Source organism: Bombus pyrosoma, linkage group LG8 (assembly GCF_014825855.1).
Source record: "Bombus pyrosoma isolate SC7728 linkage group LG8, ASM1482585v1, whole genome shotgun sequence".
Taxonomy (NCBI): domain Eukaryota; kingdom Metazoa; phylum Arthropoda; class Insecta; order Hymenoptera; family Apidae; genus Bombus; species Bombus pyrosoma.
In genome coordinates this window covers 3178713-3205498 of record NC_057777.1, presented here as the reverse complement: position 1 = coordinate 3205498, position 26786 = coordinate 3178713, and the positions used below count along the sequence as shown (strand labels likewise).

Below are 26786 nucleotides of genomic sequence, written 5' to 3'. Positions count from 1 at the left end.
ACTTGGCGCCCAAACCCCCTAGATTCTAGTGTCTGGAAGTAACCAAGCAAACGCTTAACCCCACTGCTAGGGTCGTCGGTGCTTTCGTGGAGGGTCGGATTTAACTGGAAACACGGTTGCATTTTCTCACAGGCACTCGAGTCTCGTTATACCCGGTGAAAATATATATATTAGCGCTCGTTAGCGTGCAAACACGGGGTGAAATGCAGTTGGAGGGGAAATTATGGATCGTACGGGGGGTTAGTTTAATGACGGCTGGTGCTTCGATGTGTGACGAATTTATTCAACCGAACTTTCTGCGATTCTGACCGATGTGGATGGGTAATGTTTACAGAACTTGTTCTTTTTTTTTTCATTTTTTGTTTATCTGATCCCAGAGTTTGATGATGCATCGTACGTTCTGAAGCGTGGAACGTCGTTAGTTGGTTGTTGGATAGCTGGAGGATTTTAAAAACGAACATCGATGAATTTGTTGGCTATTCTGTCGGGAGAAATCGTACGGCGCGTTTTTTAATTGGACGGCTTTTGCTTGATTGCGAGTTTGTTGAAATGTATCTAACAAAGTTATTATTTACTGTTCTCACTGCTCGTTTGCTTTTATTGCTCTATCGTTTAACCCCCTTCGATTTCTATACTCTAACCTTACTTTTGTCTCGACCAAGAGATAGCCTGCTAGGGACTTTTGCCGAAGAAACTCCTTCTAGCAAGATTTTTATTGTTTAAGAAAACTTCAAATTAATAGACTGTAGTTTACAAATGTACATTACAGAACGTACAAATTGATTTAATTCCCTTTTTCTAGAGAGATCTGAATGATATTTTGTTAGATTATACGAACGTGAGAGCAAATGTTTCTTCTCGTTGCATTGTAAATCTTGTGCCATTCTTTGCGCTTTAATTATTCTTCGATACGTAGTTTGCTACACTATAGTTTTCTACATTATACACTTTGCAGTGTCTGTTGAGTAGAACGTGAGAATCGATGGAACGTGACGTAAGATTCTGTGGAAGCCGAGATGTTGCTCGCGAATCTCGTAGTATGTACATATCTTGAAAGAAACGCGGGTAGCGTAAGCGTGTCCCATTCATAAACCTAAAATCAATGACGGATTGGTAGAAAGAAATTCGTGGCCTGTGATTGGACGCGTACGGTCGCCATGATGGCATCGTTGGCCAATCCTCGCGTTCGCCTCGTTTTCCACAGCTCGTGCACTCGTGGCCGACTCACTTTTTCTCTCTTTATTTCCCTTTTTCCCGGCTTCTTTGTCTCTCCTCTTTGCTTTTGTTCTCCTATCTCCTTGACTCCCTTCTCTCGCTGCCGTTTAGTTTTTTACGAGTTCTCTTTTCACCCCGAAGCGTGTATTTTCCTTAATTCCTTCTCTTTATGATTTCCTCTACATTCTATCCAATATCCCTCCAGATTTGTCCTCGATTCCTCCGCCTTATCTTTGACCTTCCTATTGCTCCATTTTCATTTACTTCAGTTGGCTTTCATAGCGTCATCTGTTTTGGATTCTTTCTGCGGTTCCGTTTGCTTTGAAAAGCTCGTACGGGCTCCATTTAATTCCGGTTACATTTTGGCATCTTTGGCAACTGCTATCGTTATTATCGACTTTACCCTATGGCCTTTTTGCACTGAAATGTAACCGTTTATAGTTTTATCTACCAGGAAGAAAAAGTTAATCGAAATTGGTCCAAGCCTGGCTTAAGCTCCACTCAAATCTAACATGAAACTAATTTAAAAAGTATTCGATGTCTGATCCAAACTTGATCTCAAGCCTGATCCAAACCTAACCTAAGCCTATCCAATCCCATTCTAAAACTAATTAAGAATTAATTAGTATTCGATCTAAACTTAATCCAGTTTTAATACAGATTAATCTACGCCTGATCGAAATCTAATCGAGCCTTGATCCAAATTAATTTAAGGCGTCCGATCCAAAGCTAACCTAAGTCAGTTCAGAGCTAAGCTAAAACTTCTTTCAACTTAACCTATTCTTAGTCGAAATTAATGTAAACCTAATATCTAACCTAACTCGATTGAAAATTATTTCAATGTAATTTATCTGATCTCAATGTAAATTAATAAAAGTCTGATCCTAACCTAAGCGAATCCAAAGCTACCCTATAGCAACGACTATAATTCACGTCACTAGGAGTCGACACGAGTTGCGCGAGAAATTCGTTCAGCGAAAAAAATTCTCGTTTCTGAGACAGCATATGAAACGCGTTCCAATTCTCATTACGACGAGCCCCTAATGCTGCAATCCGGCGAGTTTGTCTAGTTTTTAAGACAAATGGCGCATTGCGTGCATCAGGCAGGCGCAGTGCGCTAGTTAAACAACCAGCCGACGAAACTTTCAAAGCCTACAGAGCCTCGACACGTGAATTCCACCCGTGAATCTCTTCGATCGAATCGCGTTAAACGCTTCAAACCACGTGATTCTCCAACTGCGCTCTGTAATCCCTACCAACTGTTCTTTTTTAGGTTAACGCATCATTCTTTGGTCATTTTAAAACGATCGACCGACTGATTCAAGACGCTCGACGATCACTTGATTACGAGTGAAATTAATCGCCACTTGAAACGTTCACAGGCGAAAATAGTTAACTCCAATTTGCCTGATCTTCTCATATTTAGTATATTTACTTTTTGTGTCCAGCGTATATTGCTATATTTAGTAACAAAACACTTTTGATCGACACTTTTGGTATAGCATTCTTTAAGGGCGGATTTCACTTGGATAAAATTGCCTGGAAGGGTCGGAAAGCAGAGAGTTCAATTTCCAAAATGATTTTTATCTCATCGATCTTGGATGAATTTTAGCAACGCTTTGGGCATTTGAAGATCCAGCAAACGTTAAGATAGTTTCGTCCAGCTTTTCAAAACAAATATCCCACTGTGCGTTGAAGGGAATTTAAGGTCGGAGACAAGTTAACGTTGGGAATGGTAAATGTTGGGGGATGGTTAACGCTGGACGAGATAAACGGAGGGTGGTGATAAACGTTGGGGGTGATTAAGGTTTGAGAGAGATAAACGTTGCGAGTGATGAACATTGGGGGACGTTAACGTTGCAGGAGATAAATGTGGGTTGTTGGTAGTAAACGTAGGCAGATGATGAACGTTGGCGATGGTCAAGGTTTGCAAGAGGTAAACGTTGACAGTGATAAAAAATTAGGAGAAGTTAACGTTGCAGGAGGTAAATGTTGGCAGTGGTAAATATTGGGCAAGGTTAACGTAGGATGCTGATAAACACTGGAAATGGTTAAGATTTGCAGGTTTGGGAGAGGTAAACGTTGAGAGTGATAAACACTAGGCGATGTTAACGTTGCAGGAGATAAATGTGGGTTGTTGATAGTAAACGTAGGCAGATGATGAACGTTGGCGATGGTCAAGGTTTGCAAGAGGTAAACGTTGACAGTGATAAAAAATTAGGAGAAGTTAACGTTGCAGGAGGTAAATGTTGGCAGTGGTAAATATTGGGCAAGGTTAACGTAGCATGTTGATAAACACTGGAAATGGTTAAGGTTTGCAGGTTTGGAAGAGGTAAACATTGAGAGTGATAAACACTAGGCGATGTTAACGTTGCAGGAGGTAAATGTATGTTTACGGTAAGCTCAGTTAACGCAGGGCGAGGTAAACGTTGAGAAGAAGATTTAGTACAGGTAAACGTCGAGGCTGATAAAAATTGGAGCAAGTTAACGTTCGAGGAGCCAAACGTCACAAGTGGTAAATATGAGCAGAGGTTAACGTGCGGCGTGGTAAACGTTGAGAATGATTAAGATTTGGGAGAGGTTAACATCGAAAGAGATAATCTGAAAGTGGTGGTAAATTTTTGAGTTGTCGAACATTGGTGAGAGATTAACGTTAGAGGAAAAAGTAACGTTGTGAGAACGTTAACGTTGCAGAAGATACAGTTGAGCAGATGTAAGTAAAAACAACACACGCTTAATTAATTAACACTTTCTCAAATGGTCAATCGTGGAAAGATCGCTCTATATGTGTTTACACAGTTTTTACAAATCACAGAGTTTAGGAGAAGAGCAGAGACGAAGACCAAAAACCAGAACAATTAAAACCCAAAGGCTTGCGCGATATTTCTCACGTTTGTGTTCCACGTTTGGACAAACATGTGCGATTTCCAAACAACGAAAAGGGAGGGACAATCGTAACTCGTATTAACGTCGCGAAGGGGAGGAGAAAGCGAGAGAGGGGAAAAAAAGAAAGGGCGAGAATTAATTCAGCAGTGATTTACAACAACTATTACCATGCAGTGTAGAAAGGGGAAAGCGGACATTCGACGTTATATTGTTCCGTGGCTGTAGTAGAAAAGTGGGTAAACCCTGCGGCCAGGCCATCCTTCATTTACAAACAAAAGTGTAGGAAAAAGTTTTCCGAAGCGAAAACAATGGGATCACGGAAAAAGCACGCGAGATTCTCCATCCTTCTTTGCACCCTTTTCCTCTTTTCCCTCGCTGCTCGTGATCTGTCTCTGTCCTTCTCTTTTTTCTATCATCCGTCACGAACGAAATTTCCTAACTGCATCCCTGCAAAACCTTACGTTTCGCGCAGAAATTCAAATTGTTCGAAATTGAATGTCACATTGCGTTCAGATTTTGAAGGAAGTTCTCAGACAGACAGAGATAGAGAGAAAAGAGAGAGGAGGATTTTTCAATGGCTGATAGTTTAGGATAGATTTATGAATCATTTAGGTTACTTGATCTTTATTTTAAGTATTTTGTACATTTCATTCTTAAATTCGTATCGTCGGCTCCGTGGCTTACTTCAATGGAGCGTAGATCAGAGTTTCGCAGTTTTGTAAGTTTCAAGAGCTCGACGATCCTCGAGCAAACTTTCAAGTATCTAAGAAATTAAGAAGATTATAAACGATTTTTAATTCCGCGTTAAAGGAACGATGAATGAAGCAAATCTCGGTTTCAAGCAGAAATATTAGAAATTTTCTTCTTTCTGAAAGGCACGGTGTTGTGCAACGAAATTTAATGCCCGCGGTATTGCCAGTGCTCGGTGTCTACATCGTCGTCGTTTAATAACGTGCGTGCAGTTGACGCGATGTTAAAACCTTAAAAAAAGGAAAGAAGACACTCTTTTCCACACTCGAAATTTCATATCTTTAAAAAGATATCAAACTTAAAAAATGTAAGGAAATTTTAACGGAGAATTTGCATTGCAGGAAAAAGATGTTGCTACATCTTGAAAACCGAAGAAACAACGAAACTTTGTCAAGCAGTTTGTATTTCAGAAAGATGTTACATCTTTTTTTTTTTTTTTTAGAGAAATTTTACTGAAAAATTGCCATGAAAGAAAAATACCAAGTTTAAAAAATAAAAGAAAAAAGATTGCGAGAGAGCAGGGGAAGTAAAAGTGTGCTTTTGTCACCAGCAGGTCTGGTCTAACTGAAAGCAAAGAGGAGCAAAACGTGGCGGATTCGGTGACCCCTCGGCTGTGACCAGAGGCGCACAGAGAATTAGGGCAAGGAAATGCGTGAATATAAAATAGTGGTGTTGGGCAGTGGAGGTGTAGGCAAGTCCGCCCTCACTGTCCAGTTCGTACAAGGAATCTTCGTGGAGAAGTACGATCCGACGATCGAGGACAGCTACCGCAAACAGGTCGAGGTCGACGGTCAACAATGTATGTTAGAAATCCTAGACACAGCCGGAACGGTGAGTTTTTCTTTTTTCCCCCTTTGATACACGCATTATATCTTTTCTTCTTTGCTTTATTATTTCAACTCTTTATTCTATTCACTGTTCTAGTAGTAAAATGTAGAACAGACGTTACGTTATTTAGGATGATATTTTATTAACTTCTTTATATTTGATGTTGTGTATATTCCGGTCACAAGGAAACGTACAGAAGAGTAGCGTTTTTAAAGATCATTTTTAAGGTGTTTTTTTTTTTTTTTTAAATTAATTCTTTTATATTTGATGTTAAGTTTTGTATACACAACATTGTACCGTGGCAAATTATTATATTACATTTATCAGGTAATTTATCAGGACAGACAATTGTATTTGTTTTTGGTGAGCTTTGAAGTAGATGTTTATTGATAATAGTAAGAACAATGATAGAGAAATATGTTTGCCATAGTCTGAGAAGAAGTCTCAGTGACTGGTGAACGAAATTGAAGTTTCATAATTTGTCTATCATTATAATAATATCACAAGTAGGTATAATAAATAGTAATATGATAATATAATATACAGAATCAAAGCAAGTAAAATGTGTATGTCTCTCAAAAGGGATGTTCTCAAAATGGTACAATATGTATCTCATAACTTGCTACTAATGCCATAAGAAATGCTAATGCTATGCCAATGCCAACTGAATTTGGCCTAGAAAATTCAACATGGGTGAAGCAATCTTTCTACACGTTTTTCAAAATTGCTAGTTGACCCCAACTTTTTTATATTTTTCTTCTCGTCGTTGAAATTTTTCCCATCTGTGAAACCGTTTCCGAGTTACCTTTTAAGGTAACCAATTTCTGAAGGATGACTTTTACCCCTAAACTCGAGTCACCGCAACTAAAAGAGAGATACTCCATCCAAATCGGGGCCAGACGTTCCCTCGTGGGACAAAGGAGCCATAAATTGACAGAGTTCTCTTCTTTCGACAGGAACAATTCACAGCCATGAGGGACCTTTACATGAAAAATGGCCAAGGATTCGTGTTAGTGTACTCGATAACGGCACAGTCGACGTTCAACGACCTGCAGGACCTCAGGGAGCAAATCCTGCGGGTGAAGGACACAGATGACGTGCCGATGGTGCTGGTGGGCAACAAGTGTGACTTGGAGGACGAAAGGGTAGTGGGCAAAGACCAGGGCGTCAACCTTGCCCGGCAATTTAACTGCGCGTTCATGGAGACCTCTGCCAAAGCCAAAATTAATGTTAACGATGTGAGTAATAGGTTTTGCGGAGGCCATCCCCTGCACACCAGCCTCTTCTCCCAGCCTCTTGTAAGCCATAGATAGGTGTTATCTATCTGCGGATTTTTATCCATTTTAATGAGAAATATAGAGGTCCAGAAATGCACACAATGCGTATGATATGTATAAATATGAATTTGCATAAATATCCGCCTTTTAGTTGTTAACTTTGGTTCTCCAAGTGTCCATTGATTCTTGAGAGAGAGAGGATTGGATGAGAGTAGCATGAAGATTATGTAGGAAGAATGATCGCTTGTAATTTCCTGAGGAACTTTGCCTAGAGAAGTGCAACTATCAGTAGTCTAATGAGTCTTTGATATCTGTTTCTGTTATTGCCATGGATATTTAGAAGCTTCCAATTTCAATTTTGCTTGCTCAGTCTTGTAACAAGAGAGAGACTATAGTCGCAGGTAAAATTGGACCTTGATGCAAATGCAAACTAGCTTTCCTTTTTATTTTTATATCTTCCCTTAGTCCATGCTGTAAATATGAAATTGGATATTGTAAGGCAAGGGATTAGATCCGATTTCTAGTAAACAAAATTAGACTAAAATATTCAGTTAGAGATGAATCTATGAGAAACTTGAAAGATTCAGTCCTTATTCATATCAAATATATTTCACCCATATGGCATGAAACTTGATAGTAGATGAAACTTGCAGATTCGAATGAACTATAGCTAAGAGGATCATGATATGGAATGATCTATAGAGAGTGCGTGTGCAAGCTGTGCAAAGTTGTAGCTGGAGGAGAGCGAATAAGGAACGTTGTTACGAAATAACAGTAGCGTTGCCATCGAGAACAGGCTATTGTTGGTTTTTAATTAATACCACCAGTGTGGGAGTTCAAGACCGTTACGAAGGCTGAGATATTCTAATTGAACGTGGGAACGTAATCGCCTAGGTGTGGGAGTATGATTCGCACGTCGCTGCTCACCACAGTTTGTATGGTGTGACTTGCAATTCACGATCATCCTTCGAATAGACCAGAAGAAGAATAAAGATAGCAGGAGTCGTTCGAACGTCCTAATGTTTCCATCATCCTAATTCACCCCATTATAGACCAAGCAGTGAAATAATAGGCAAATGGTGCTTTAACGATATTCTGAGAAACGTGAACGATAGAGTGAAGCCATAAGATTAATCAAGTCTGAAATACTGATAAGGCAGACTTGGAGACTTGCCAAAACTATCGTCAGTTCAGAGCTGTTCTTCCTCTGCAGCTGTAGATTAATTTTTAATGATGCAATAATGACTAAGGGTCGTGGGCAGAATATTACTTCAAATACCAATTAATAATCAACTTATAAATGACATTTGCAATCTGAAATTTAAGAAGTTTCCATTTTAAGTCTTCTTCAAACTGGTAGCCCTAATTGTGATTATATAAATTAATCGACATGATCAACGCCTTAATTTATGATTTCACCGAATCTCTTCTAACGGTAGGAGAATATATTAGAATAGTAATAGCCTGTTATATTTATTAATATAAAAGTCACGCACAGATCAGAAGGAAAAATGATTTTCACAACTTGAAAAGAACAAATGTAAGAAGAAATAGCGATAAAACGGACACTAAACAAATCTCCTTGGAATATCCTTTCACAGCTACAATGCCAGACAGATGGAATGTATTAATATAAATTATAGGAAGAAAATTGCAAACTTGCGTTAACGCGATATTGGATCCTCAATTGTAATCTTTAAGAAATATGATCTAATTTCATCTTTAAGAAATCACACTTTCCCTCTATGTGAAAACTTTTAAAGGTGTTTTACTGAAATTTTATTCTACTGGATCCTGTGCACTTGTTTGAAAATTATTTTACAATGTGAAAGCTGGAAACACAGATATTTAGCGATAACAATGATTATTTTTCTCGACGGATATGTCTCTCCATTCGTCTCCCCTTGAAAACACTCTGTTGAGACAGGTTTCTAAAGATTTTACGGTGAACTGTACTCCAGTTCACTTCTGAATAACTTCTCCTCCCCTGAGAATTCATCTCTTTTGCTGTGTTTGATTACTTTCGTTATTTCGTTGGTCGGGAACTGCAATTCACTTGTATAATTGAAGGTACGGCCCTTTTAATTCTTTTCTGAATACAGATTGTATTATGCGTATTGTGTGTATGGTTCTATTTATTATCTAAAAGCGTAAAAGCGTGATCAGATGATAAGGAGAAAATGAAACTGAAGATGCGAAAGAGCATAGACAAGGGATTAATTAAATTTTTATAGATTAGTTTAAATAAATTTTTATTTACATCTATCTGTATCAACTTGGATAGAGAATTCCATCTTTCGCCAAACTTCCACATGTAGACTCGCCTGAAGTATTTTCATTTTACACTTCTGCCAGCAATATTAGGCCTACTAACTTTGGCTCAATAGGAATAAAGTTCTTTTTTCATGGAAACAGCTAATTGTTTGTACTATCACAGCTAAAGTGGAGATAAGTTCTATCTCATTAGTAGATAGCAACTTTGCGAACTGTAAAGCAGTAATACAAATACTTTCTGTGAAATAATTGCTTTGGAGAAATCTCATTCATACATGTCCACATGCCAGTTTCTATTCTTTCCCTCTGAGACTTATGAAACCTAACTTTATCGAGTTGCTGTAAGGATTTTCTTTTTTACCTTCAAATTGCTTCCCTTCCTATAATAAATTAAATAGAAATATTTCAATTTCAATTTGTAATATTCGGTTGTTCTCACTTCTACAGATTTATCTTTGGATATGGCTTTCCTCCTTTTAGCAGAATAAGCAAACAGATTTCAATCTTAACATGTAGCATTGAATTATTCTTACTGTTGAATGTTATTGTTGGAAATTTTGAAATTCCATTTCTGTGGTGACTCAAAATCTCTCACGATGAGACTCACCGACTAACTGAATCTTATTTTTATTGCAGATCTTCTATGACCTGGTGCGACAAATCAACAAAAAGTCACCAGAGAAGAAGATGAAGCAAAAAAAGAAATCGCTGTGCCTACTTCTGTAAGGTAGATCTAGCAGAAGCCCATACTCTCCTGCATGAAACAAATTCACAGAAAAACTAAAGGGACAAAAAATCAACCAGCAACAACCAGCAACAAATCCGGACACAACCAGCGGATGATACAGGGGTTCAGGCGATCACTGAATAAAACTAAAGCTAGTTGACAAGGAGGGGGCTGATGGAATCACAATAAATAGAAGAAAAAAGGGACAAGAAACGCGGAACACACAAGAAGACGTAGAACACCAAGAAGAAGAGGAAGAAAAAAATAAATGAAGGAGGTGACAATGAGAGACAGGGGCAAGAAAGAAAGTGTGGAAGATGGAGAGCGTGGAAAAGGAAGTAGAAGAGAATAAAACAGAGATAGCGGGGGAAATATAAGCAGGGAGTAAAAAATAACAAAAAAAGAAACTAATAATGTTGTACATACGTTGGTCCCGGGGTGGTTCGTGTGCACGCGCAAACAAAGAGGCGCACAAAGAGTTTTTTAGTGTTAACGAGACCCCGTGACGTCGGTTATCATTATAGTAGGAGTTTTGCATTAATGAATAAACAAGAAGAAAAAGAAAGGAAGAGAGAAGACAGAAGAACACAAGTGGGGATGAATAAAAGAAATATGATTAATTAATGATAGTATATAAATATATATATATATATATATTTAGGAGAAAAGGATGAAAAAAAAAAAGAAAAATGTTTGGATGTGCGCGTGCGCAGGCCACTGGCCCTCATGCATCGCTCGCCGCGCACTTCTCTCTTATATATATATATATAATATAATAATTATACATAGACAGTACACATACACACAATAAAGAGAAAAAGAACACAGACAGACAGAGACACACACACGAATGATTATTATTACTATTATTATTATTATTAATTATTATCGAAGCATCAAAATATTCATAAGTTATATCAACCGTTTGTTTCTCGAACAATATATGTTTTTTCTATATCTCTCCGTATTAAAGCAAATAATAAAAAATCTCTCAGTGAATGTTAAGAAAAAGATAAAAAACGAAAACAAAGAAAATAAGCCCAGGCTCTCTGGTTCTCCTCCTCATTGCTACAACCTAGACACCTAATCTGTTTTTTCCCTTCTTTTTTTTATACGATCGTGTAAGTTTCATATATATATATATATTTAATCCGTTTAAAATTTGGTTTTGTTTCGTAATAAATATTGTTCGAAGCGTACAAATCGTTAGACTGGAAAACTTTCTGCGAACATACACCACTTTGCCTTCTCAACCTTTCTTTAATGTCCTAAGCGTTTTCGTTGTCCTTACGACCAAACTAAAATTATTACACCTTTACGTAAAATGCTAAACGATGCTCGTGATGCATCGGCGTTTCGCATTTAGGTCTGTTTTTATGCAGCCATCGCGTGCGTTATGAAAACACAAGCCATAATGCGGCCGATCGAGCGCAAAATGGAATTAATTGAACGAAGAGCAGACTATATTACACGATTCATCTATCAAGAAGATAACACAAACCAGGACGCCCGAAACTCATCAACGTTTGTATAGAAGAGACTCCATCGTACGCATGCAAAGGAAACCTAAATAATTCATCGACTACAATTCCAAGCACCAGAACATCGTGACAACAGCGAATCCACTTAGAACAACCCCATAAGAAGCTTCTCTCCATGCGGTGGAGTGACTGGTCATGTTGCAACAATTATTCATCGTCTCTTTAAGAATCATCGGATAATATTCGTTCCAGAAAGCCAGTGCTTTGTAATCAATAACATTGGAATCGCTCATATCGAGGTTCCTATCGATGATTAAGATTCCAGGATCTTCTTCGGTGTACGATTCCCATTTAACAATTCCTGGATTGCCATTCTTGGCGAAATTACCCAGCATCCCCATTACTACCTCGGCCATTTTCTTGTCGGCGAAATTCCATTGAACAGGGCTGTTAGTCATTTGGGGAAGTCCCCAGAAAAATGGAAGCTCGAACATGTGAGGAACCCCGGCCCATTCAGGCACATCCTTGATGACAGACTGAGTCTTGGGCCTGTAGTCAAACCTGTAAACATACGCCAGCTTTTCCTTGGACACCTTACCAGCCAACAGAGTGAGCCCAGCTGCGTATTTCTTCTCCGTTTGCAGATCCAAGTACCTGTCCCGAAGATTACCTTGATCCTTGCTCGGTGGATGAGGCTTGTAAAAGAACAGCACCGCCTCGGCGATCATTTCTGGTTTCAGTTCGCAGGTACTGTTATCTTCCTGGACCAATGATACGAACTCGTCAGTAATCATCATCTCGAAATTTCTATAAGAAAGCTTTCCATCCAAGTCCCCCTTGTCTAGGGACTCTATATAGGCCAACGCCTGTTCATTATTGGTGTAACCGACGATTAAAGGAACGGAGTTCAAAGTGCCACTGTCTAATATGTCTTTTGGATGCATAGGTAGAAACGGTTCCGTGGAGTTGTTTGTCTCGTAGTCAACGATGGGACCCCAGGTCTCGATAGAGGAAGTTAGATCGACCAAGGCTGTCACGTTTACTCGACGAAGACACTCCATCAGCGCTGACGTTGGTCGTCGATAACAACCAAACGTATCGGTGACGATGTCGACCACCGGTAATTCATTTTGAGGCGAGCCAACCGAGCTCACCGCGTCTCCGCTCATGGCGATGGCTTTGGAGAATTTACCTCTGCTCAGAGGACTCACCAGGTGTAAACCCACGCTTATAGCACCGGAGCTGTGGCCGTAGATCACCACGTTGTATGGAGAACCTCCGAAATGCTGGATCTTCTTCTGGATCCAATCCAGAGATGCTATCTGGTCGAACATCCCGTAATTCCCTGGAGCCTCCGAATCCATGGTCGTGAAGAAGCCCAGGATATTGAGACGATACGCCACAGTGATCACCATGATCTGAGGAGGAGATGATCGATTAGATCGGTTAGCGTGTTAGAATTAGAAATTCTAAAGAGTTTTTTCTTTGAGAAGTTGAGAGCGAGAGGCAATATTGTTAAACGGATAGGCTAAGAGTTTTCGAAGTTACATGTTCCTTCTTAGAGGGGTTAGGATCGTTTAACTGCGAGAGATTGCAGTCTGTATTTTCTGAACCAGTGTTTTTCCCGTCTTTCTTTTTTGTTTGTTTGTTCAACTTTTTGTAGATCAGATTTTTGAAGAAAAGGAGCTCCGAAAGAGAGAGAGAGAAAGTGAGAGTGAGAGAAAGAGAGAAAGAGAAAGAGGTTAGGAATGTGTGGACGTTACGTTACGAATTAACCTATACGATTCATTCTGCTTTGAACAGTATGTTAGATAGGGAAATGTTTATAAGGTAGACTATTAATATTGTCTATATAAGATTTTCTATTATAACGTCGTTTTTACATTGCTTTATAAGACTATAAATGAATTAGTAGTGGTTAGAAGTTCTTAACGATATAGTTAGATCACACGAGGTCCCTTGTATTACTGTATAATACATCGTTGTACGTTTCTATAACAATTTTTAAGAGTCGTTAAACGTGTTCCCCTCGATAACGAATTCCCGCGTTAAAATAACATTTTCTGTGGCCGTTGTTTCTGGATTAGCATTTACAGCGTAACCTAACATATGCATCATGGATGAACCCGTTGGCCGGTGCGATTCCAAAGGTCGAATTTACCTTTGTATATCGAAAGCGCACGAAGAAACACCCTAATTTCCTTCGATTTTCTGTCGACTTTTAACATTCACTCTGATTGATTCGCAATCTGCGATTCTTTTCTACAATATGTACAGGATGTAAGGTCAGAGCATCGCTTGCCAATCACAAAACGTCCTTCCAATGTAAAAATAATAAAACCTAGGCTTGTTACAAAATAATATCTGAAAAAAATTGTAAAAAAGAGCACACACACATTTAAATTTTCGTCCTATTTACAACTTAGTTTTCTATCCTTTATTGTTAGATAATTGAAACACCCTGTACATGTAATTTCATAATAATTGTTACATATGTTTATATGGTCATTTTTGAAATCCAGGTTATGTAGTGGATGAAATATTGTAATTTTGGAATTTTTAGAATCTAATATATTTGTTGAGTAACTCACTTTCTGTCTGCTGACGAAAATTGAGGCATTCCATATGGCTGGGGTGCCAGTGTTGAAATCACCACCATGAAACCACACCATCACTGGCCATCCATCGCTTGGTTTGTTCCCTACGAAAATTTAATTCCATATACATAGTATAGCATATTTACACCGTGATATGATTTAATTATTTAAATGATAATGATTCGTATTTTGAAACTTCTGTATAATTTCAAATTAAAAGAACTTAATACGTTTCCCATTCAATTATTTTTTTATCATAGACCATAGTTATTTTTATTGTTTGCTATTTTTTAAGGCAGAATTACAATAGTAGAGGAAGCAACGAATGTTAAAAATTTGATTGACGTCATTTTTTGGCTGGAATTCGAAGAGTTACTGAGGCCGCATTCGTAAATTCCAAAGATCGCAAAGAACACGTGCGTTCTCGCAAGTGTGCATCCGGTCAAACCGGTGAATCGATTGCATACCATCATTCTTCGCCACTGATGAGTACTGAACGCCTCGGAATAATCAAATTTCCAAAAATGAAAATCTTTTTGTTATTATTATTACTATTGTCATCATCATCACCATCATTGTAAATTCAAAACTTAAAAAATCTTAGTAAAAGTATAAATGTTTGGAGATGCAAGAAGTTCAATGATTAGACAATAAATTGAACAATAAATTCACGTAAAATACATATGTAGACGGTAATAATATTAGGGGTATGGTTGAACATATTAAAAGTCTCCTTACTGAATTAATTAATAAAGATTTGATGAATATTGAAATATCCTACATAATGCTTAAAGAACAAATCTTGGGACAAATTTATATTTTATAGATAATTTTGTTCTTCTAATTGAGAATTATGATAAATTTCCTAAATCAATATACCTCAGACTCTAAACGAACGAGCCAGAAATTCCAGAAGAGGTCCTGTATTATTTAAAACCAATATCTATAATGCATTCAATAATTATAAAATTAAATTATATTTAATTGCTTAAATTAATAAGGCATATAAAAGGATTAACTATAATAACTATAAAAATAAATTATAATAGATTTCCTATATCGATATATTCCATATCAAAGAATTATCTGCCTATATATCGATAACTTCCAAATATCCAGGGAAAATGGCCACAATTCACGAATAACTACGAAGTCCATTTAAACGTTATTCAGCGGAAAAGTTATAAAAACTTCCATGAAAAGGTTGGATCAAAAGCACGAAGACCATCTGGTTGGGGTTACCGTTTGAATAATTAATTTCGGTGATTTCTTTCAAGGGGCTATGTAACGTGTAGCGTGTGGCCGGTTTTTGAAGCGTGCCAAGGTCGAGGAAAATTCAGGCCATTGCTCGGCAGGATGCTTTAGATGGCGCGATAAGCTTAAGCAGACGATAGAAGCATATAGGTTCGGTAACCGGAAGTTCGGCCTGGTCTTCGTTATCGGTACCTTCTGTCATGGCGTCTGAACCATCCAAAAATAACCATTCACGGGGATACGGAACTGCCACAACGATTCATTAAACGACTATCGTGATTGCACACGGCACGAATCTTTTCCAAGTTCGTATGTGGTTGATTAGTTTCAAATAGAAGAATTGATTTCTGGTTTTTGACGCGTTTGAAACAGGTCAGGATAAGAGGGATGCTTCGTAAAGCTGCATCTGGAACCAGTTTTAATTGATCATCAAATTTTCACGTATGAAATGTTAGAGATGAGGTGAGTATAATAAAATTTGAAGATATTAAAAACACTTGTGTACTTTCATTAAGTTTGGGATATTTTATGGATCTACATCTGAAACTAGTTTGTTTACTAGAGGTTAGGTGCACTAATAAGAGGAATAGTAAGATTTGAAGAGACTGTATTGTAAAACATTTACATACATTAAGTTTGGATTTTATTAAAAATGTATTAGTTGATTTAAGCAAATTTGTTCATTAAACTTTGATGTACTAAATGTCAGAGATTATGTGAAATAATAAAATATGTAGCAAGGTTTGAAGATATGATATTACAAACATTTTTATTAGTACATCAAATTTGAGTTTAATTCAAAGTATATTTGTCAGTGAGACAGATTCAAGTAACCATGTTAAAAGGTTAAGCATAAAGGGTGACAAATGGGGTGAAAGAAGTAATAAAATATATGATCAAACTAGAGGTATTGAACTATGAACTGCCTTCATTGCATAAAAAAATGCAATTTAAGAAATGAAAATGTTCAATTTATTGAATTACAACTCTATAGTTGTCTTTAAGCTTAAGGAGAACCTAGGAGATTCAATAAGTTCATTATATAAGTCAGGTTTAAAAATAAAGGCAAGTTATATCATAGATACTTATTACCTTTTTATCTATGAAGTTTAATCAAGTACTTAAACATACTAGGGACCTTCAAGTGCTATCTAATCATATATAAAACCAAACCTACCCTTAATATAATGTTTCATCTAAAAAGTTCGTTAAAAGGTCTTAGTAGAGAGGAACTAATAAATAAAATTTAACCAAGGCTATACTTGAAAAGTTGGTTACAGTTCTTTAATGTATGAAAAGTTTCACTTTCCTAAGATACCTGAGACAAACTTTCTTCAACAAACTGCTTAAAAATCTTAATAAAATTCAAGCAAAGAATGACAATTGGGGAGATTTGGTGATAGTGGTGGGGTAAGGGGTAGCCAGGACGGAGGTGGTTTCGTGACCGGCCTCAGCAGTATCTTAACATCTCGACTAACCCTAAAAGATCGCGTGCCACGACGTGCACCAGTTACTGTTACTCTTGCTCCTTGCTGTTTCTATATCGACCGGGGTTGACTTTGCGGGATCGACACGATTTCCCGATTCGCCGGCTGTCCCCTATCCTATTTTTTCTCTTTTCGAGTCGACCACCGTGACACGCGTACCTTGCACGCGTTCATTTCTTTTCAAACTTTCTACAAGGTGATTCGAAACTTTTACGATATCTCTGCTATATGATAGTCGAAGTGGATGTTATATTTCAATAGAGATTTTTTCTTCGCAGATTTTTATGCAAATTGATACGTTTATAAACCTAATAAAACAAACGGAATCTAAAAGGGAGATCTATTTCGTCCCACTTTGGATATTTTCTATATTTCTGCATACTATGTGTATTTTGCGCAGTTTTAATTTTTCTATAAATTCATGACAATCTAAATGTAATATTATTACCTCTTGTGTATAAAATATTTGAAAAGAAATATGCCCGAAAAGAAATAAATGTTCTATTCGACTCCATTTCTTGAAATTAAGGACGAAAAGTTGCTTAAAACCATTTTTGTCCATGTGGATCCAATTTATTTTTGGTTAGGAGATGCAATCGTTCTAGGTTATAATCACGTGGTTCCATAATGTTTTCTTGAAACGATCGCCATATTGAATACTACAATCACCTCTGAATCCACAAGTTAATTTTTTAGCTCGATTATATACTATGCGATTGTAGATTTTAGTATTTTGTAAAAGCTCTCAGGAGAACGAAATATTCTAGGAAATTTCAGAACTTAATAAGCAAATATTCATTGAGATTGTTCGACTTGTCCTGTACAATATCATGTAACCCGGAACTGACTCTAAGACAGATCTTGAGGTAGATGGTAACTTCTTCTGTTGCAAGAAAACGGTTGTGAATTTCATTCTATTAATCTGAATTTACCTTTTCACGGAGCCATGAATTTTCCACATTTTTCACAATAATTCACACTGCTATAAACCTGAAATTGTTTTCTAACATTATCTTTGCCCATCTCAGAATTTTCAAAGTAATCAGCCCTAGAGATCTAGACATGATTTAATACGTTTCTAACCACTCCATTTCGTCCATAGAAAGAATGAAATATTTTGCAAATTGGCAATAATTGCTATCATAAACCTGTCCTGTATGATTGATCGGTTTCATTTATCGTTTCACATACGTGTTTCTCTTCCATTAACTATCTTTCAGACCAATCTCCGAATTCTTGTTTCCTCTACCACGTTATATAATCTTGTCCTTATCTTCTCGCTATTGTGACTATTTTCACTTTTTTCTTTTTTTTTTTTTTAATGCTTCATGAAAATTTCATGGCGCAACTATATAAGCTAGAAAGAAGCCACAGGCAACGTCCTCGACCTATATCGAACATTTATAAAATTGGCGACATGGTAATCAATCTCATGACTAGAGGTTTATCAAGGGTTTTCCTCAACTAAAATTATAGCGTTCACGTTTTCCATCCTAATAGCCGCTTGTTCTACCAGTGTATTAGGCTAATCTCGATAATCGTTGCGCAAGAAGTGTGCAATTTGTCATCTAGACTGTAATCTATACCAAGTAAGTGCTATCATTGAAATCAGAAACATAACCTCCATCTGTATCGCGCTTAATCCTCTATACTTGTTGAAATCTTAAGTCTTGGAAAAGAAATTACTCAAGTTTTCCAACTGGTTAAACGGAGAAGTCTGGCAATTACGCAGTTTAGCGACTTTTCTCAATTTTCAGTATTCTGGACTCTAATCTCTTTTTACGGAACAAGGAAAAAATTTAAAGAATTTCATTTCCTTTCACTTTAATCCGCTTAACGTTCGAAATTTATCAAAAGGGTTAGATTAGATTTTGATTAGGTTTAAGGTTACTTCGGTGTCAGGGTTTCAGGGCTACATTGGGCTTAGGTCTGGTAACCTTTTTAACGATGAAAGTAATTTAACCTCCGATCGTCCGGACAGAGATTATCACAATAATTGACATATTTCTAATTTTAATTTATAATTGATTAATTTTCCATCTTACGTGACAAAGATGACTGACAATTTTTGCAATGCAAAACTATATCTAAACTATATCTATATCTAAAATATAATTAAATACTCGAAAATTCAGTGCCCTAAATGGAATTATTGCAGTCATTAATGACCCAATTGTAAGATCGGTTAAGGGTTAACTAGTTTAAAGGAAAAATTTCTTTCTATGCGTATTGGCATAGCGTTTCTTGATCGACGCTAAAAGGAGAGGTTAGGTTACGGGATAAACCTTGGGAAATCTTTTCTTCCTTTCGCGATTTACGAGCGCTATGATGCACGAGACATCCGAAATTAGCTGAAAATGATGCTCGTAATGCCGCTATTATCCTAGTCCTTAACCGACATCCTGAAACTACCAAATTTACGTACCATTGACACGCAGCTGCCCGCATTTATTGTCAATCGAGAAATTGCTCGATAAGTCAGAGCCCATGTTCCAGGTAAAAATATATAGGCTGTTTTACATAAAATATATAAGCAAAAATTGCAGCAATTATTCGATCAATATATTGTGAATTATGAGTAGTCACGTATATATTTTCTGAACGAGTAGTAGACCTATATTGGTGAATAGATAGAGTTAGGAATGGGGGTAATGGTGACCTTGAATATTGACAAGCTGATTTTCAGCAGGCCATACGTGGACTGTAAAACATTTATAAAGATTCCACACCAAGTTCTCGATATCTTCGCTCAGCTTTCTTTAATTAAAAACTTTTGCACTTTGGAAAATCTTCCTGGTAATCGTAAACTGATTTTTTTAACTTTTTGTAAATTAAATAGAAATTAAATATTAGATTTTTTAGTCTCCAAATAACGTTCGACGGTTTCCGTAATTTGTAAACAAAAATTTCTTCAGCTTCGACTTACTAATGAAGAAATTACTCTTTACAGAGATTCTATACACTATAGTATACACGGTGGAGGAAAATTAAGTCGTCAAAGCGCAACTCCGCAGCTGAAGCATTTTGAAAAACATCGCAGAAAGCTATTTGCCAATTAGCATCTAACTTCAAAGCACAGCTCGAACGAGTAGGTAGTTTACACGAGTCTAATTTCCTTACTGTACAACTGAAACTGTAGAACGGCTCTTTAAACGAAACTATCGGTGTGCACACAGCGTTATTAATCGCTCACGCGTCGCTTAGAGAAAAAACAAAACGAGGGAAAAGAAGTTAAACCTCGTCGATACACGACGACGTTCTAATCATGGGTTTTTTTTTCATGACGAGATAACCATCGAGTCACACCACCTCGTTACACGATATGTCGTCAAAGACGAAGAAACGAGCCACTGATCATCGTCATTCGCGTGTTAGCAAAAAAGTGCAACTTTTGTTCGAACGAGAGGAAACGATTCACGTGTCGAGTATCGAAAGTTTCATCGAGTGCACTGTTATCAGTTCCATCTGGAATTACGATTACGAAATTTGTGTTTAGTAACGGGATCTCAGATATTTCGAATCTGCGTCGCTTTTAAGCAGCTTTTGCCTTTTTAGACGAAACAAATTTTCGCGCGTATTTATTTTTCTCGAAAGAAACAGAAATGTCGTAATTAAAAATGATATTGCTGGATATAATTCGTTACAGTTTCGATACGATGAAGAGAATATTCATTTATCGAGTCGTTGCTGCTTTCGAAATCCCCCAAAGTTTTGAGCGGACACGTATGTATGACAAAAAATTTGGAACTTAAAACTCTCGATAGATCTTGAGAGAGTCTCGTACGAGTGTTTCTAAATTTAGACGTTTTCCCATTTTAATTCGTTTTTGTCTGGCTTTCTAATTTTAACTTTCCATGTCCTGGGAAGAAAAGGAACTGGAAAGCAGGGAAAAGATACCTTCCAAATTTAAATTCAATTTATTTTTATATCTTTCTCTCTAACATCTTTAACATTATCTTCACACGTTTTAATGCATTTTTATGCTGCTTCTTTGTTAATTTTCCTACCATTGAAAAAGTAATTACAAAGTGCAGAAAAACGTGTCTTCCACGTTTCATATGTTTTTATATATCTGTCCTCTCTCGTATTAACTTTTCTCTACCTTTAAAGGAATTAATTGCCAACTGCAGACAAATCTGTCTCCCACGTTTCGTTTCATTTTCTAGCTGTTCGTCTCGTATTCATTTTTCTATCCTCGAGAAGATTAAACAAAAAAAAAAAAAAAAAAGAAAACGGATAAATGAAAAGCAAATCCTCGCATTACCGATCCGATCTTAATTTTACTTACCGTCTGGGGAAAAGATGTTCAAGTACAGACAATCCTCGCTAACTCCAGGATCGGGTTGCTCAACCGGTAGCAATCTTTTGTAGTGTTGTTCGTGAAGTTTCGGCTTGTCGGTCATTTGTTGACAGGACGGTGCAAATTTTGTTGCGTTTCGCACGCCGCTCCACGATGGTAGGGGGTCGGTAACAGGCGCAGCAAAACGTAATTTTCCCAATGGTGGCTGGGCATAAGGAATTCCCAGGTATTCTATCACCTTTATCGAGTTTACAGTTACCTGTAAAGTAGAAGAAAGACGATCGTCCTATAATTGTTTGCTCGCAGATAAAAATGGATACTTGTTTGCAGGTTAAATGTTGGAAAATTTGCAAAGTAAATTTGCAAAGCTAGAAAGAGCATGGAGACCAGGAAAGTAAAAAAGAAATTATGAAAATTGAAAACTTGTGATACTACTATGTCTAATTCCTGGAGCTGGAATGGTGAAATTTTTTGATGAAGATTAAAAGAAGATTAAAAGAAAGGTGGGAGGATCGCAAAAATGTAGACATCAGGAAAATCAGGAAAATTATGCTATCATAGTGTTTAACGCTTCTGCCTTAAATTTCATCTTGTTACGCATATTACAGAATTTAATACAAAACTTAAGCGTGACGTAGAAATTGAAAAAATAAAAAAAGGAGAAAGAATAGAAAGCTGCGAGAATTGGAAACTGGACAAATTAAAATGTACCGCTGCGTAGAATCCTCGCTTCGATCGATATTTTCTGACAAGAGGAATATTCCAGATATTACGCTCTCAATGTCAAATAATTTTATCGTAAATGTGGAGGGAATTTCGCGTTATTCACTGGCATTACGATTTCTGAGGAAAACGCCTAATCGACGGCGTCATTTCTCGATGAAACGCGAATTTACGTGTGACAAATTACTCTTCCACGTACAGCCAGGCATAATAATCAAAAATTGGCTGGGCCCGAATCAAAGTTTCGAAACTCATGAACTTAGCATTAGGTTCCAGTACAACGTAACGATGGTACATTTTTCTTTTTTTTTTTTTTCATGGACAATTAAAGTTGCATTACTCATAGTTCACCTAACTTCTCACGATTTTCATCTAACTACGCTGCCACATTTTATCGCGTGAAGAAAAATGGCAGGGAACGGAACTTTTTAAAGAGAATCCTTTCCTCGCTTTAATCTCGATGTTTCGCTCGTAAAAATACCAACGTAATTCCACTTACTATGCCATAGCTTCTCCTATTATAACTTTTTCTACGCTAAATTCTTTCCTCTGCATATAGAAATTGTTTTACGTTTCACATTAATAAATGGCGGGTTTAGAAATTGAAATTAAGTGTTGTCAGAATGTCGGACATAATCAAAGATAAATGAAAGATATTCGAAACGCGATACTTTTCACGATGCTCGATGGATAAAGCAATTCTCTACGTTTTTTAATCAAAATTCATAAAAATGTAAACTCGCGTAAGTATCCACGGTCTAATAATAATTTTTACATTTAGTTCGATCGAATACAACGAGCAATTTCGCCTGATCTTTCGCAATTGTAAATTTGATGATAAATTTCGCTTTTAGATCAACAACAAAGAAAAATGTGGGACACTAATTGGAATATCCGATTACCAGAAACAACTACCAGTTTCCATGAAGAACATGAAAAAACATGATTATGCATGAGAGCCAAGTACGTGCGGTAAGTTCTTTGAACTTTTTTGTTAAAATTCCGTGGCTGCAAGAATTTCGCGAGAACGAAGAGAAAAAGGGAAAAAATGCTAGCCGTGTAGTATTAAAATTCATAAATGTTGGCCCAGTTTATACATTCATCGCGCATATTATCTGCATATACTTAACTGTAACAATTGAAAGTTACAGTGCTTGCATGTTATTGTTCGTCACACGTTTAAAATGTCAAATATTTATTCAGAGGCAGCTTTGAGGTTAGGTTCAACGTTTACATACGGGACAGTGATATATTCGTTTCTGCCACTGTATTTCTTCCCGCTTATACAAAAAACGATATTAACAGAGAAAAATGTAACGACAGTAGGAGAACAAGCAAACGAGGATCATCCGAACGTGGAATCAGATGTCGTTGTACCACACTGCCATTCTGTAATTTTATGTAATAAAGGAAGTAGGAACACAGAGTGAAGATCTCGTTTAAAGTTGCCTCTGAAGATCTCGATCATTTGCCAAATACTCGTAGGCGAAAAAAAAGTTAAATTTACTATTTTTAGACCTAATTTTTTTTAGGATGCGTATCTTCTGGTATCAATTCTACATTTTCTTCAATTCTACGTGTATAGTTTTACATGTATTCTACACTTATCTATATGTACAATTCCCAGTCACTGTTTTATGAAATTATAAAATGAAAGTGAAAGCAAAAGGAAGATGAGAAATCAAAATAGCATTAAAATGACTAACAGCGAAGACAAATGAATTTCAATCAGGACATTTTCAATGCTTGAAAATACCAGCAATGACGTAACTTACTTGTAACGAAACTGACATTAAGAAGCAAAAAGATAGGAGATCTGTAAATAAAAGGATTATTTTGTTCGAACGACGAGATGGGAAATTCGAGCGCGAAAGGGCCAAAGGGGCGACAAATCGCCACCATGCGATCTAACAGGTTAAACTTCCGCATCGCAAAGAGCGAATGCCCGAAAACCGCCTAACAATAAAACTTTCCGTTTGATTGCCTAGCAACCTGCGAAACACGTCCACTCGATTCATTCGCATTATATATATTTTTCGTTTAAATTGTGTGTCTATGTGTAGAACTAAGCTAAGAAACGACGATGAAAAATGTTGAATCTTCTCTCACAATTAATTTAAAGCTACCACTTTACACGTTGATACCGAGAAGATTTTGAACAAAATGTCCCAAGGTATTTTTACAAATATTTTACAACACTTTGATACATCTATAATGTATCAAATATGTTGTAATAATAAATTGTAATAATAAAATTCCATCAAACGGTTTACATACTTCTCTATCATATATTGTCTATCATATATTGTATCATATATTTGTCTTCTTTATTCTATTGGATAAGCGACACATTCTAGACACACTTTTGCTACCATTTTACAAAATTGATCAACTCACCTGCCTGTCTCTACCTTCTCCATTTTCTTGGATCAAAAATCCTGAGGCGCACAATGGCTCACGAGAATATTCGAATATTCCTAGTAACTTCTTAGGTATATGTTATACGAAGCATTTTGGAATTTCGTTAGCGCTATAGCTACGAGCGACGACTATTGCGATTATATCAGTGAAACTTGAGACGGATCTGAAAACGTATCTAGAAGTCACGAGACGCTCATTGCAAACATACGCCTGGCAAAGGTCGCCAAAGGATCTGAACGGTCAATTATTCGCTATACTAATAGCCGTGATATTTAGCGAGCCCACTCGTGCCTCTAATTGCGTGCTTAAGACGAGGTATTATCTCGTACCATTGTTCCATTAAACGTATCTTTCCAATAAATAACTTGCTGTAACTTGTCTGAGTAAGAGACATTTTAAGAAACGTTTTCGATCCGATGCGACTGAAATTTCCAATTTCAAAAATGTTCCTCTAACGCGCGTAACACGCCTTAAAATCGCCCCTTAAAACGTCGTAACGCTCGTCGAAATTTTCCATGATTAACGTTCGAATTATTAGGTTGGCAATTAAGTGATTGCGGGCTTTGTCATTAGGTGGTATTGACAAAAGCCGCAATCACTTAGTTACCAAACCAATACCTCGTAGAGCCGGTGTACGGTAACGCTGCTAGCGAGTACGTTAAATTATCTGTACGAGCGTACATCGATGGCCAGAAGAAAGTTGAAAGAGCGATAAAACGAAGCTGAAACGCTGTAATTTTGCAAAGGTTGAATTACGATTGACAAGAAAATTTCAAACGCGCAACATGATCCTATGCCTGGGAACAGACGGGTGTTTGGTATATGCGAAAAACGTCTCGCGCGGATTTTTTCATTCTTTATGCCAGAAATATACAAGAAACGTAAGAAACAAGTATCAACTTTCAACTTTCTTTCGACCATCGCTACTATGACTAAATCACGATAAAATCGTGTCGCACCTCCTTGCCAGCCACCGATCCTTGGCCCGAGATCCTGACGATTGGCTGCTCTCGACCTAGACCCTGTCTAACCGGGATCCTCTGGCCCACGATTTGGGAATTGGTGACCGGTAAGACGGCGAAGAGTCGCGGCAACAACGCGAAAAGCAACCACGCGGAACACTTCATTCTGCAGACTGATTTGCCACGGAAAGAATCAGTGGCTCGGCTCTGGGGCCTCGGTTCAACCCTCGCGTGACTTCAATCGTCCACCCTCGACCAGTTTCTCCTCCTAAGGCTGTTTCGAGACCTGCGCGCTTTCACCTGCGGCTTTCTTGCGTCGTTCAAAGTCTCCTGGTAGCCATGGTGTGCGACCTTTATGGTCAACGTGTTTGGTGTTTCACGTTCGAGTCGTTGAAGGACAACGTCACTTCGATTTTCCTTATAGCAATTTTTCTCTATCTCTCGTCTTTGTTGTCTGTTACTGGATGTTATCTCTATCTTTGTTATCTCTATGTGACGGACATTTGACGGCGTCAAAATTTCCAGATAGAATTGGTGTTTTAATTCTACGAAATATCGCTTAGCTTTCATTGTATAATTGAACGATTTACGAGGTTTATTATTCTATGTAGCGACAGGTCTTCACGATTGGGGGCAAAATGTAATAAAGTCTGTGTAACGATAAACGCAGGCATTTGACGAGCAACAGCAGTAAACTGACTACCACCGCTCTCATTCTCCGTCGTCTATATTTTTCTATTTCTATTTTCGTCCAGTTTCTGGAGGTTTGTGTTCGGAGAAAATCGAGAAGGAAAGGGGAACCTGCTTCTGTCGGTTTGTCCTTAGCACCGTGGAGAAGATCTTGTACGATGGGACCGGGGATTTTGTCGAATTTATGGGAAGTTCGAAGCCACGAAAATGATACGCGAAAATAAATAAAATATTCGAAGGGGGCTGCTCGTTATAATTGTTAATGAACGTCTGTCTAAATTTTATTTCTTCAGTCGCGTTCACCGAGGCATACATTTGCATAAAAATCCGCGGTATTCTCGTTAGAGCGCTCGCTAAACTTCGATTCGTATCGCGTAATTTCTTATCGCTCCTCTCGTATCGATCGTTTATCGTTCGATATCGTTCGTTTGATTTCAATCCGTTTTATCGCACGTACAAACGGACATTTCCAATATCCTTCAATCTTCTTAAGTGAAACCTCAACCGGTTGCGATCGAACGTTATTTACAGAACGAGGATTCACCGGCGATAAAAAGGGGCGAACAGAGACAGAGAATGTGGAAAGAAACGGCGGTTAGAGGAGCGATCGAAAAGGACGGCGGTTAGCGTGACCGCAAAAATCGCAGAAACGAAGAGATAACGAGCGGGGCATTAGACAATATGCGCGTCCGACGTAGGTGAAAGGTGATATCGTAGTTTACGGACTGATGACGGCCAATTAGATCGACGAATTCAGGCTTGAAACGAGTCAAAGCCACGGGAAGAACAGACAGACCGTCGTACGTGACCCAAAATTTTGTCGTTAACCTTTTATAACGTTGTATGATTTTTCTTTCTTCTTTTTTCCTTTTTTTTTTTTTTTATTGAGCTTTCGCTCAGACTGTTACTGCAGC

The 26786-nt window shown here is 37.6% G+C and overlaps 3 protein-coding genes and 1 long non-coding RNA gene across 13 annotated transcripts in view; 3 read left to right on the top strand and 1 right to left on the bottom strand.

Moving 5' to 3' along the window:
* The window catches only part of LOC122570047 (ras-related protein Rap1), a 68478-nt gene extending 57322 nt beyond the window's left edge, over positions 1-11156 (top strand). For 2 of the 6 annotated variants that reach the window (XM_043731874.1, XM_043731876.1), the window contains exons 3-5: positions 5405-5682; positions 6636-6917; positions 9867-10914. In XM_043731874.1, coding sequence (XP_043587809.1) covers positions 5500-5682; positions 6636-6917; positions 9867-9956 — 555 coding nt within the window. In that variant the 5' untranslated portion in view covers positions 5405-5499 and the 3' untranslated portion in view covers positions 9957-10914. Of the gene's footprint in view, positions 1-5401; positions 5683-6635; positions 6918-9866 lie in introns of all 6 variants that reach the window. The other 4 variants (XM_043731875.1, XM_043731878.1, XM_043731880.1 and 1 more) reach the window with 3 other exon arrangements.
* Positions 11157-11295: 139 nt separating this feature from the next.
* LOC122570044 (carboxylesterase 1C-like) lies at positions 11296-25421 on the bottom strand. Its single transcript, XM_043731868.1, has 4 exons — positions 25180-25421; positions 21065-21335; positions 14030-14139; positions 11296-12856 (listed from the first exon to the last, which is right to left on the bottom strand). The coding sequence occupies exons 1-4, from the start codon at positions 25345-25347 to the stop codon at positions 11540-11542; spliced, it is 1866 nt and encodes a 621-aa protein (XP_043587803.1). The 5' UTR covers positions 25348-25421; the 3' UTR covers positions 11296-11539.
* Positions 15205-21048, top strand: LOC122570051. The gene is made up of 3 exons (XR_006317670.1): positions 15205-15751; positions 19727-19864; positions 20423-21048. It is a non-coding gene; the product is annotated as an uncharacterized LOC122570051 (long non-coding RNA).
* The window catches only part of LOC122570040 (pleckstrin homology domain-containing family G member 3), a 100602-nt gene continuing 94976 nt past the window's right edge, over positions 21161-26786 (top strand). For all 5 annotated transcript variants that reach the window (XR_006317651.1, XM_043731854.1, XM_043731858.1 and 2 more), the window contains exons 1-4: positions 21161-21302; positions 21407-21579; positions 21685-22542; positions 22654-22771. The gene's annotated coding sequence lies outside the window, so the exon portion shown is untranslated. The remainder of the gene's footprint in view (positions 21303-21406; positions 21580-21684; positions 22543-22653; positions 22772-26786) is intronic.

Excerpts from the sequence above, each read along its gene's own strand:
- LOC122570044 (XM_043731868.1), bottom strand. The coding sequence starts at position 25,347 with ATGAAGTGTTCCGCGTGGTTGCTTTTCGCGTTGTTGCCGCGACTCTTC. Across the intron at positions 21,336-25,179 it reads GATCGGTGGCTGGCAAGGAG|GTAACTGTAAACTCGATAAA; the intron begins GTGCGACACGAT and ends TCTACTTTACAG. Across the intron at positions 12,857-14,029 it reads TTTTCGTCAGCAGACAGAAA|ATCATGGTGATCACTGTGGC; the intron begins GTGAGTTACTCA and ends TCTCCTCCTCAG.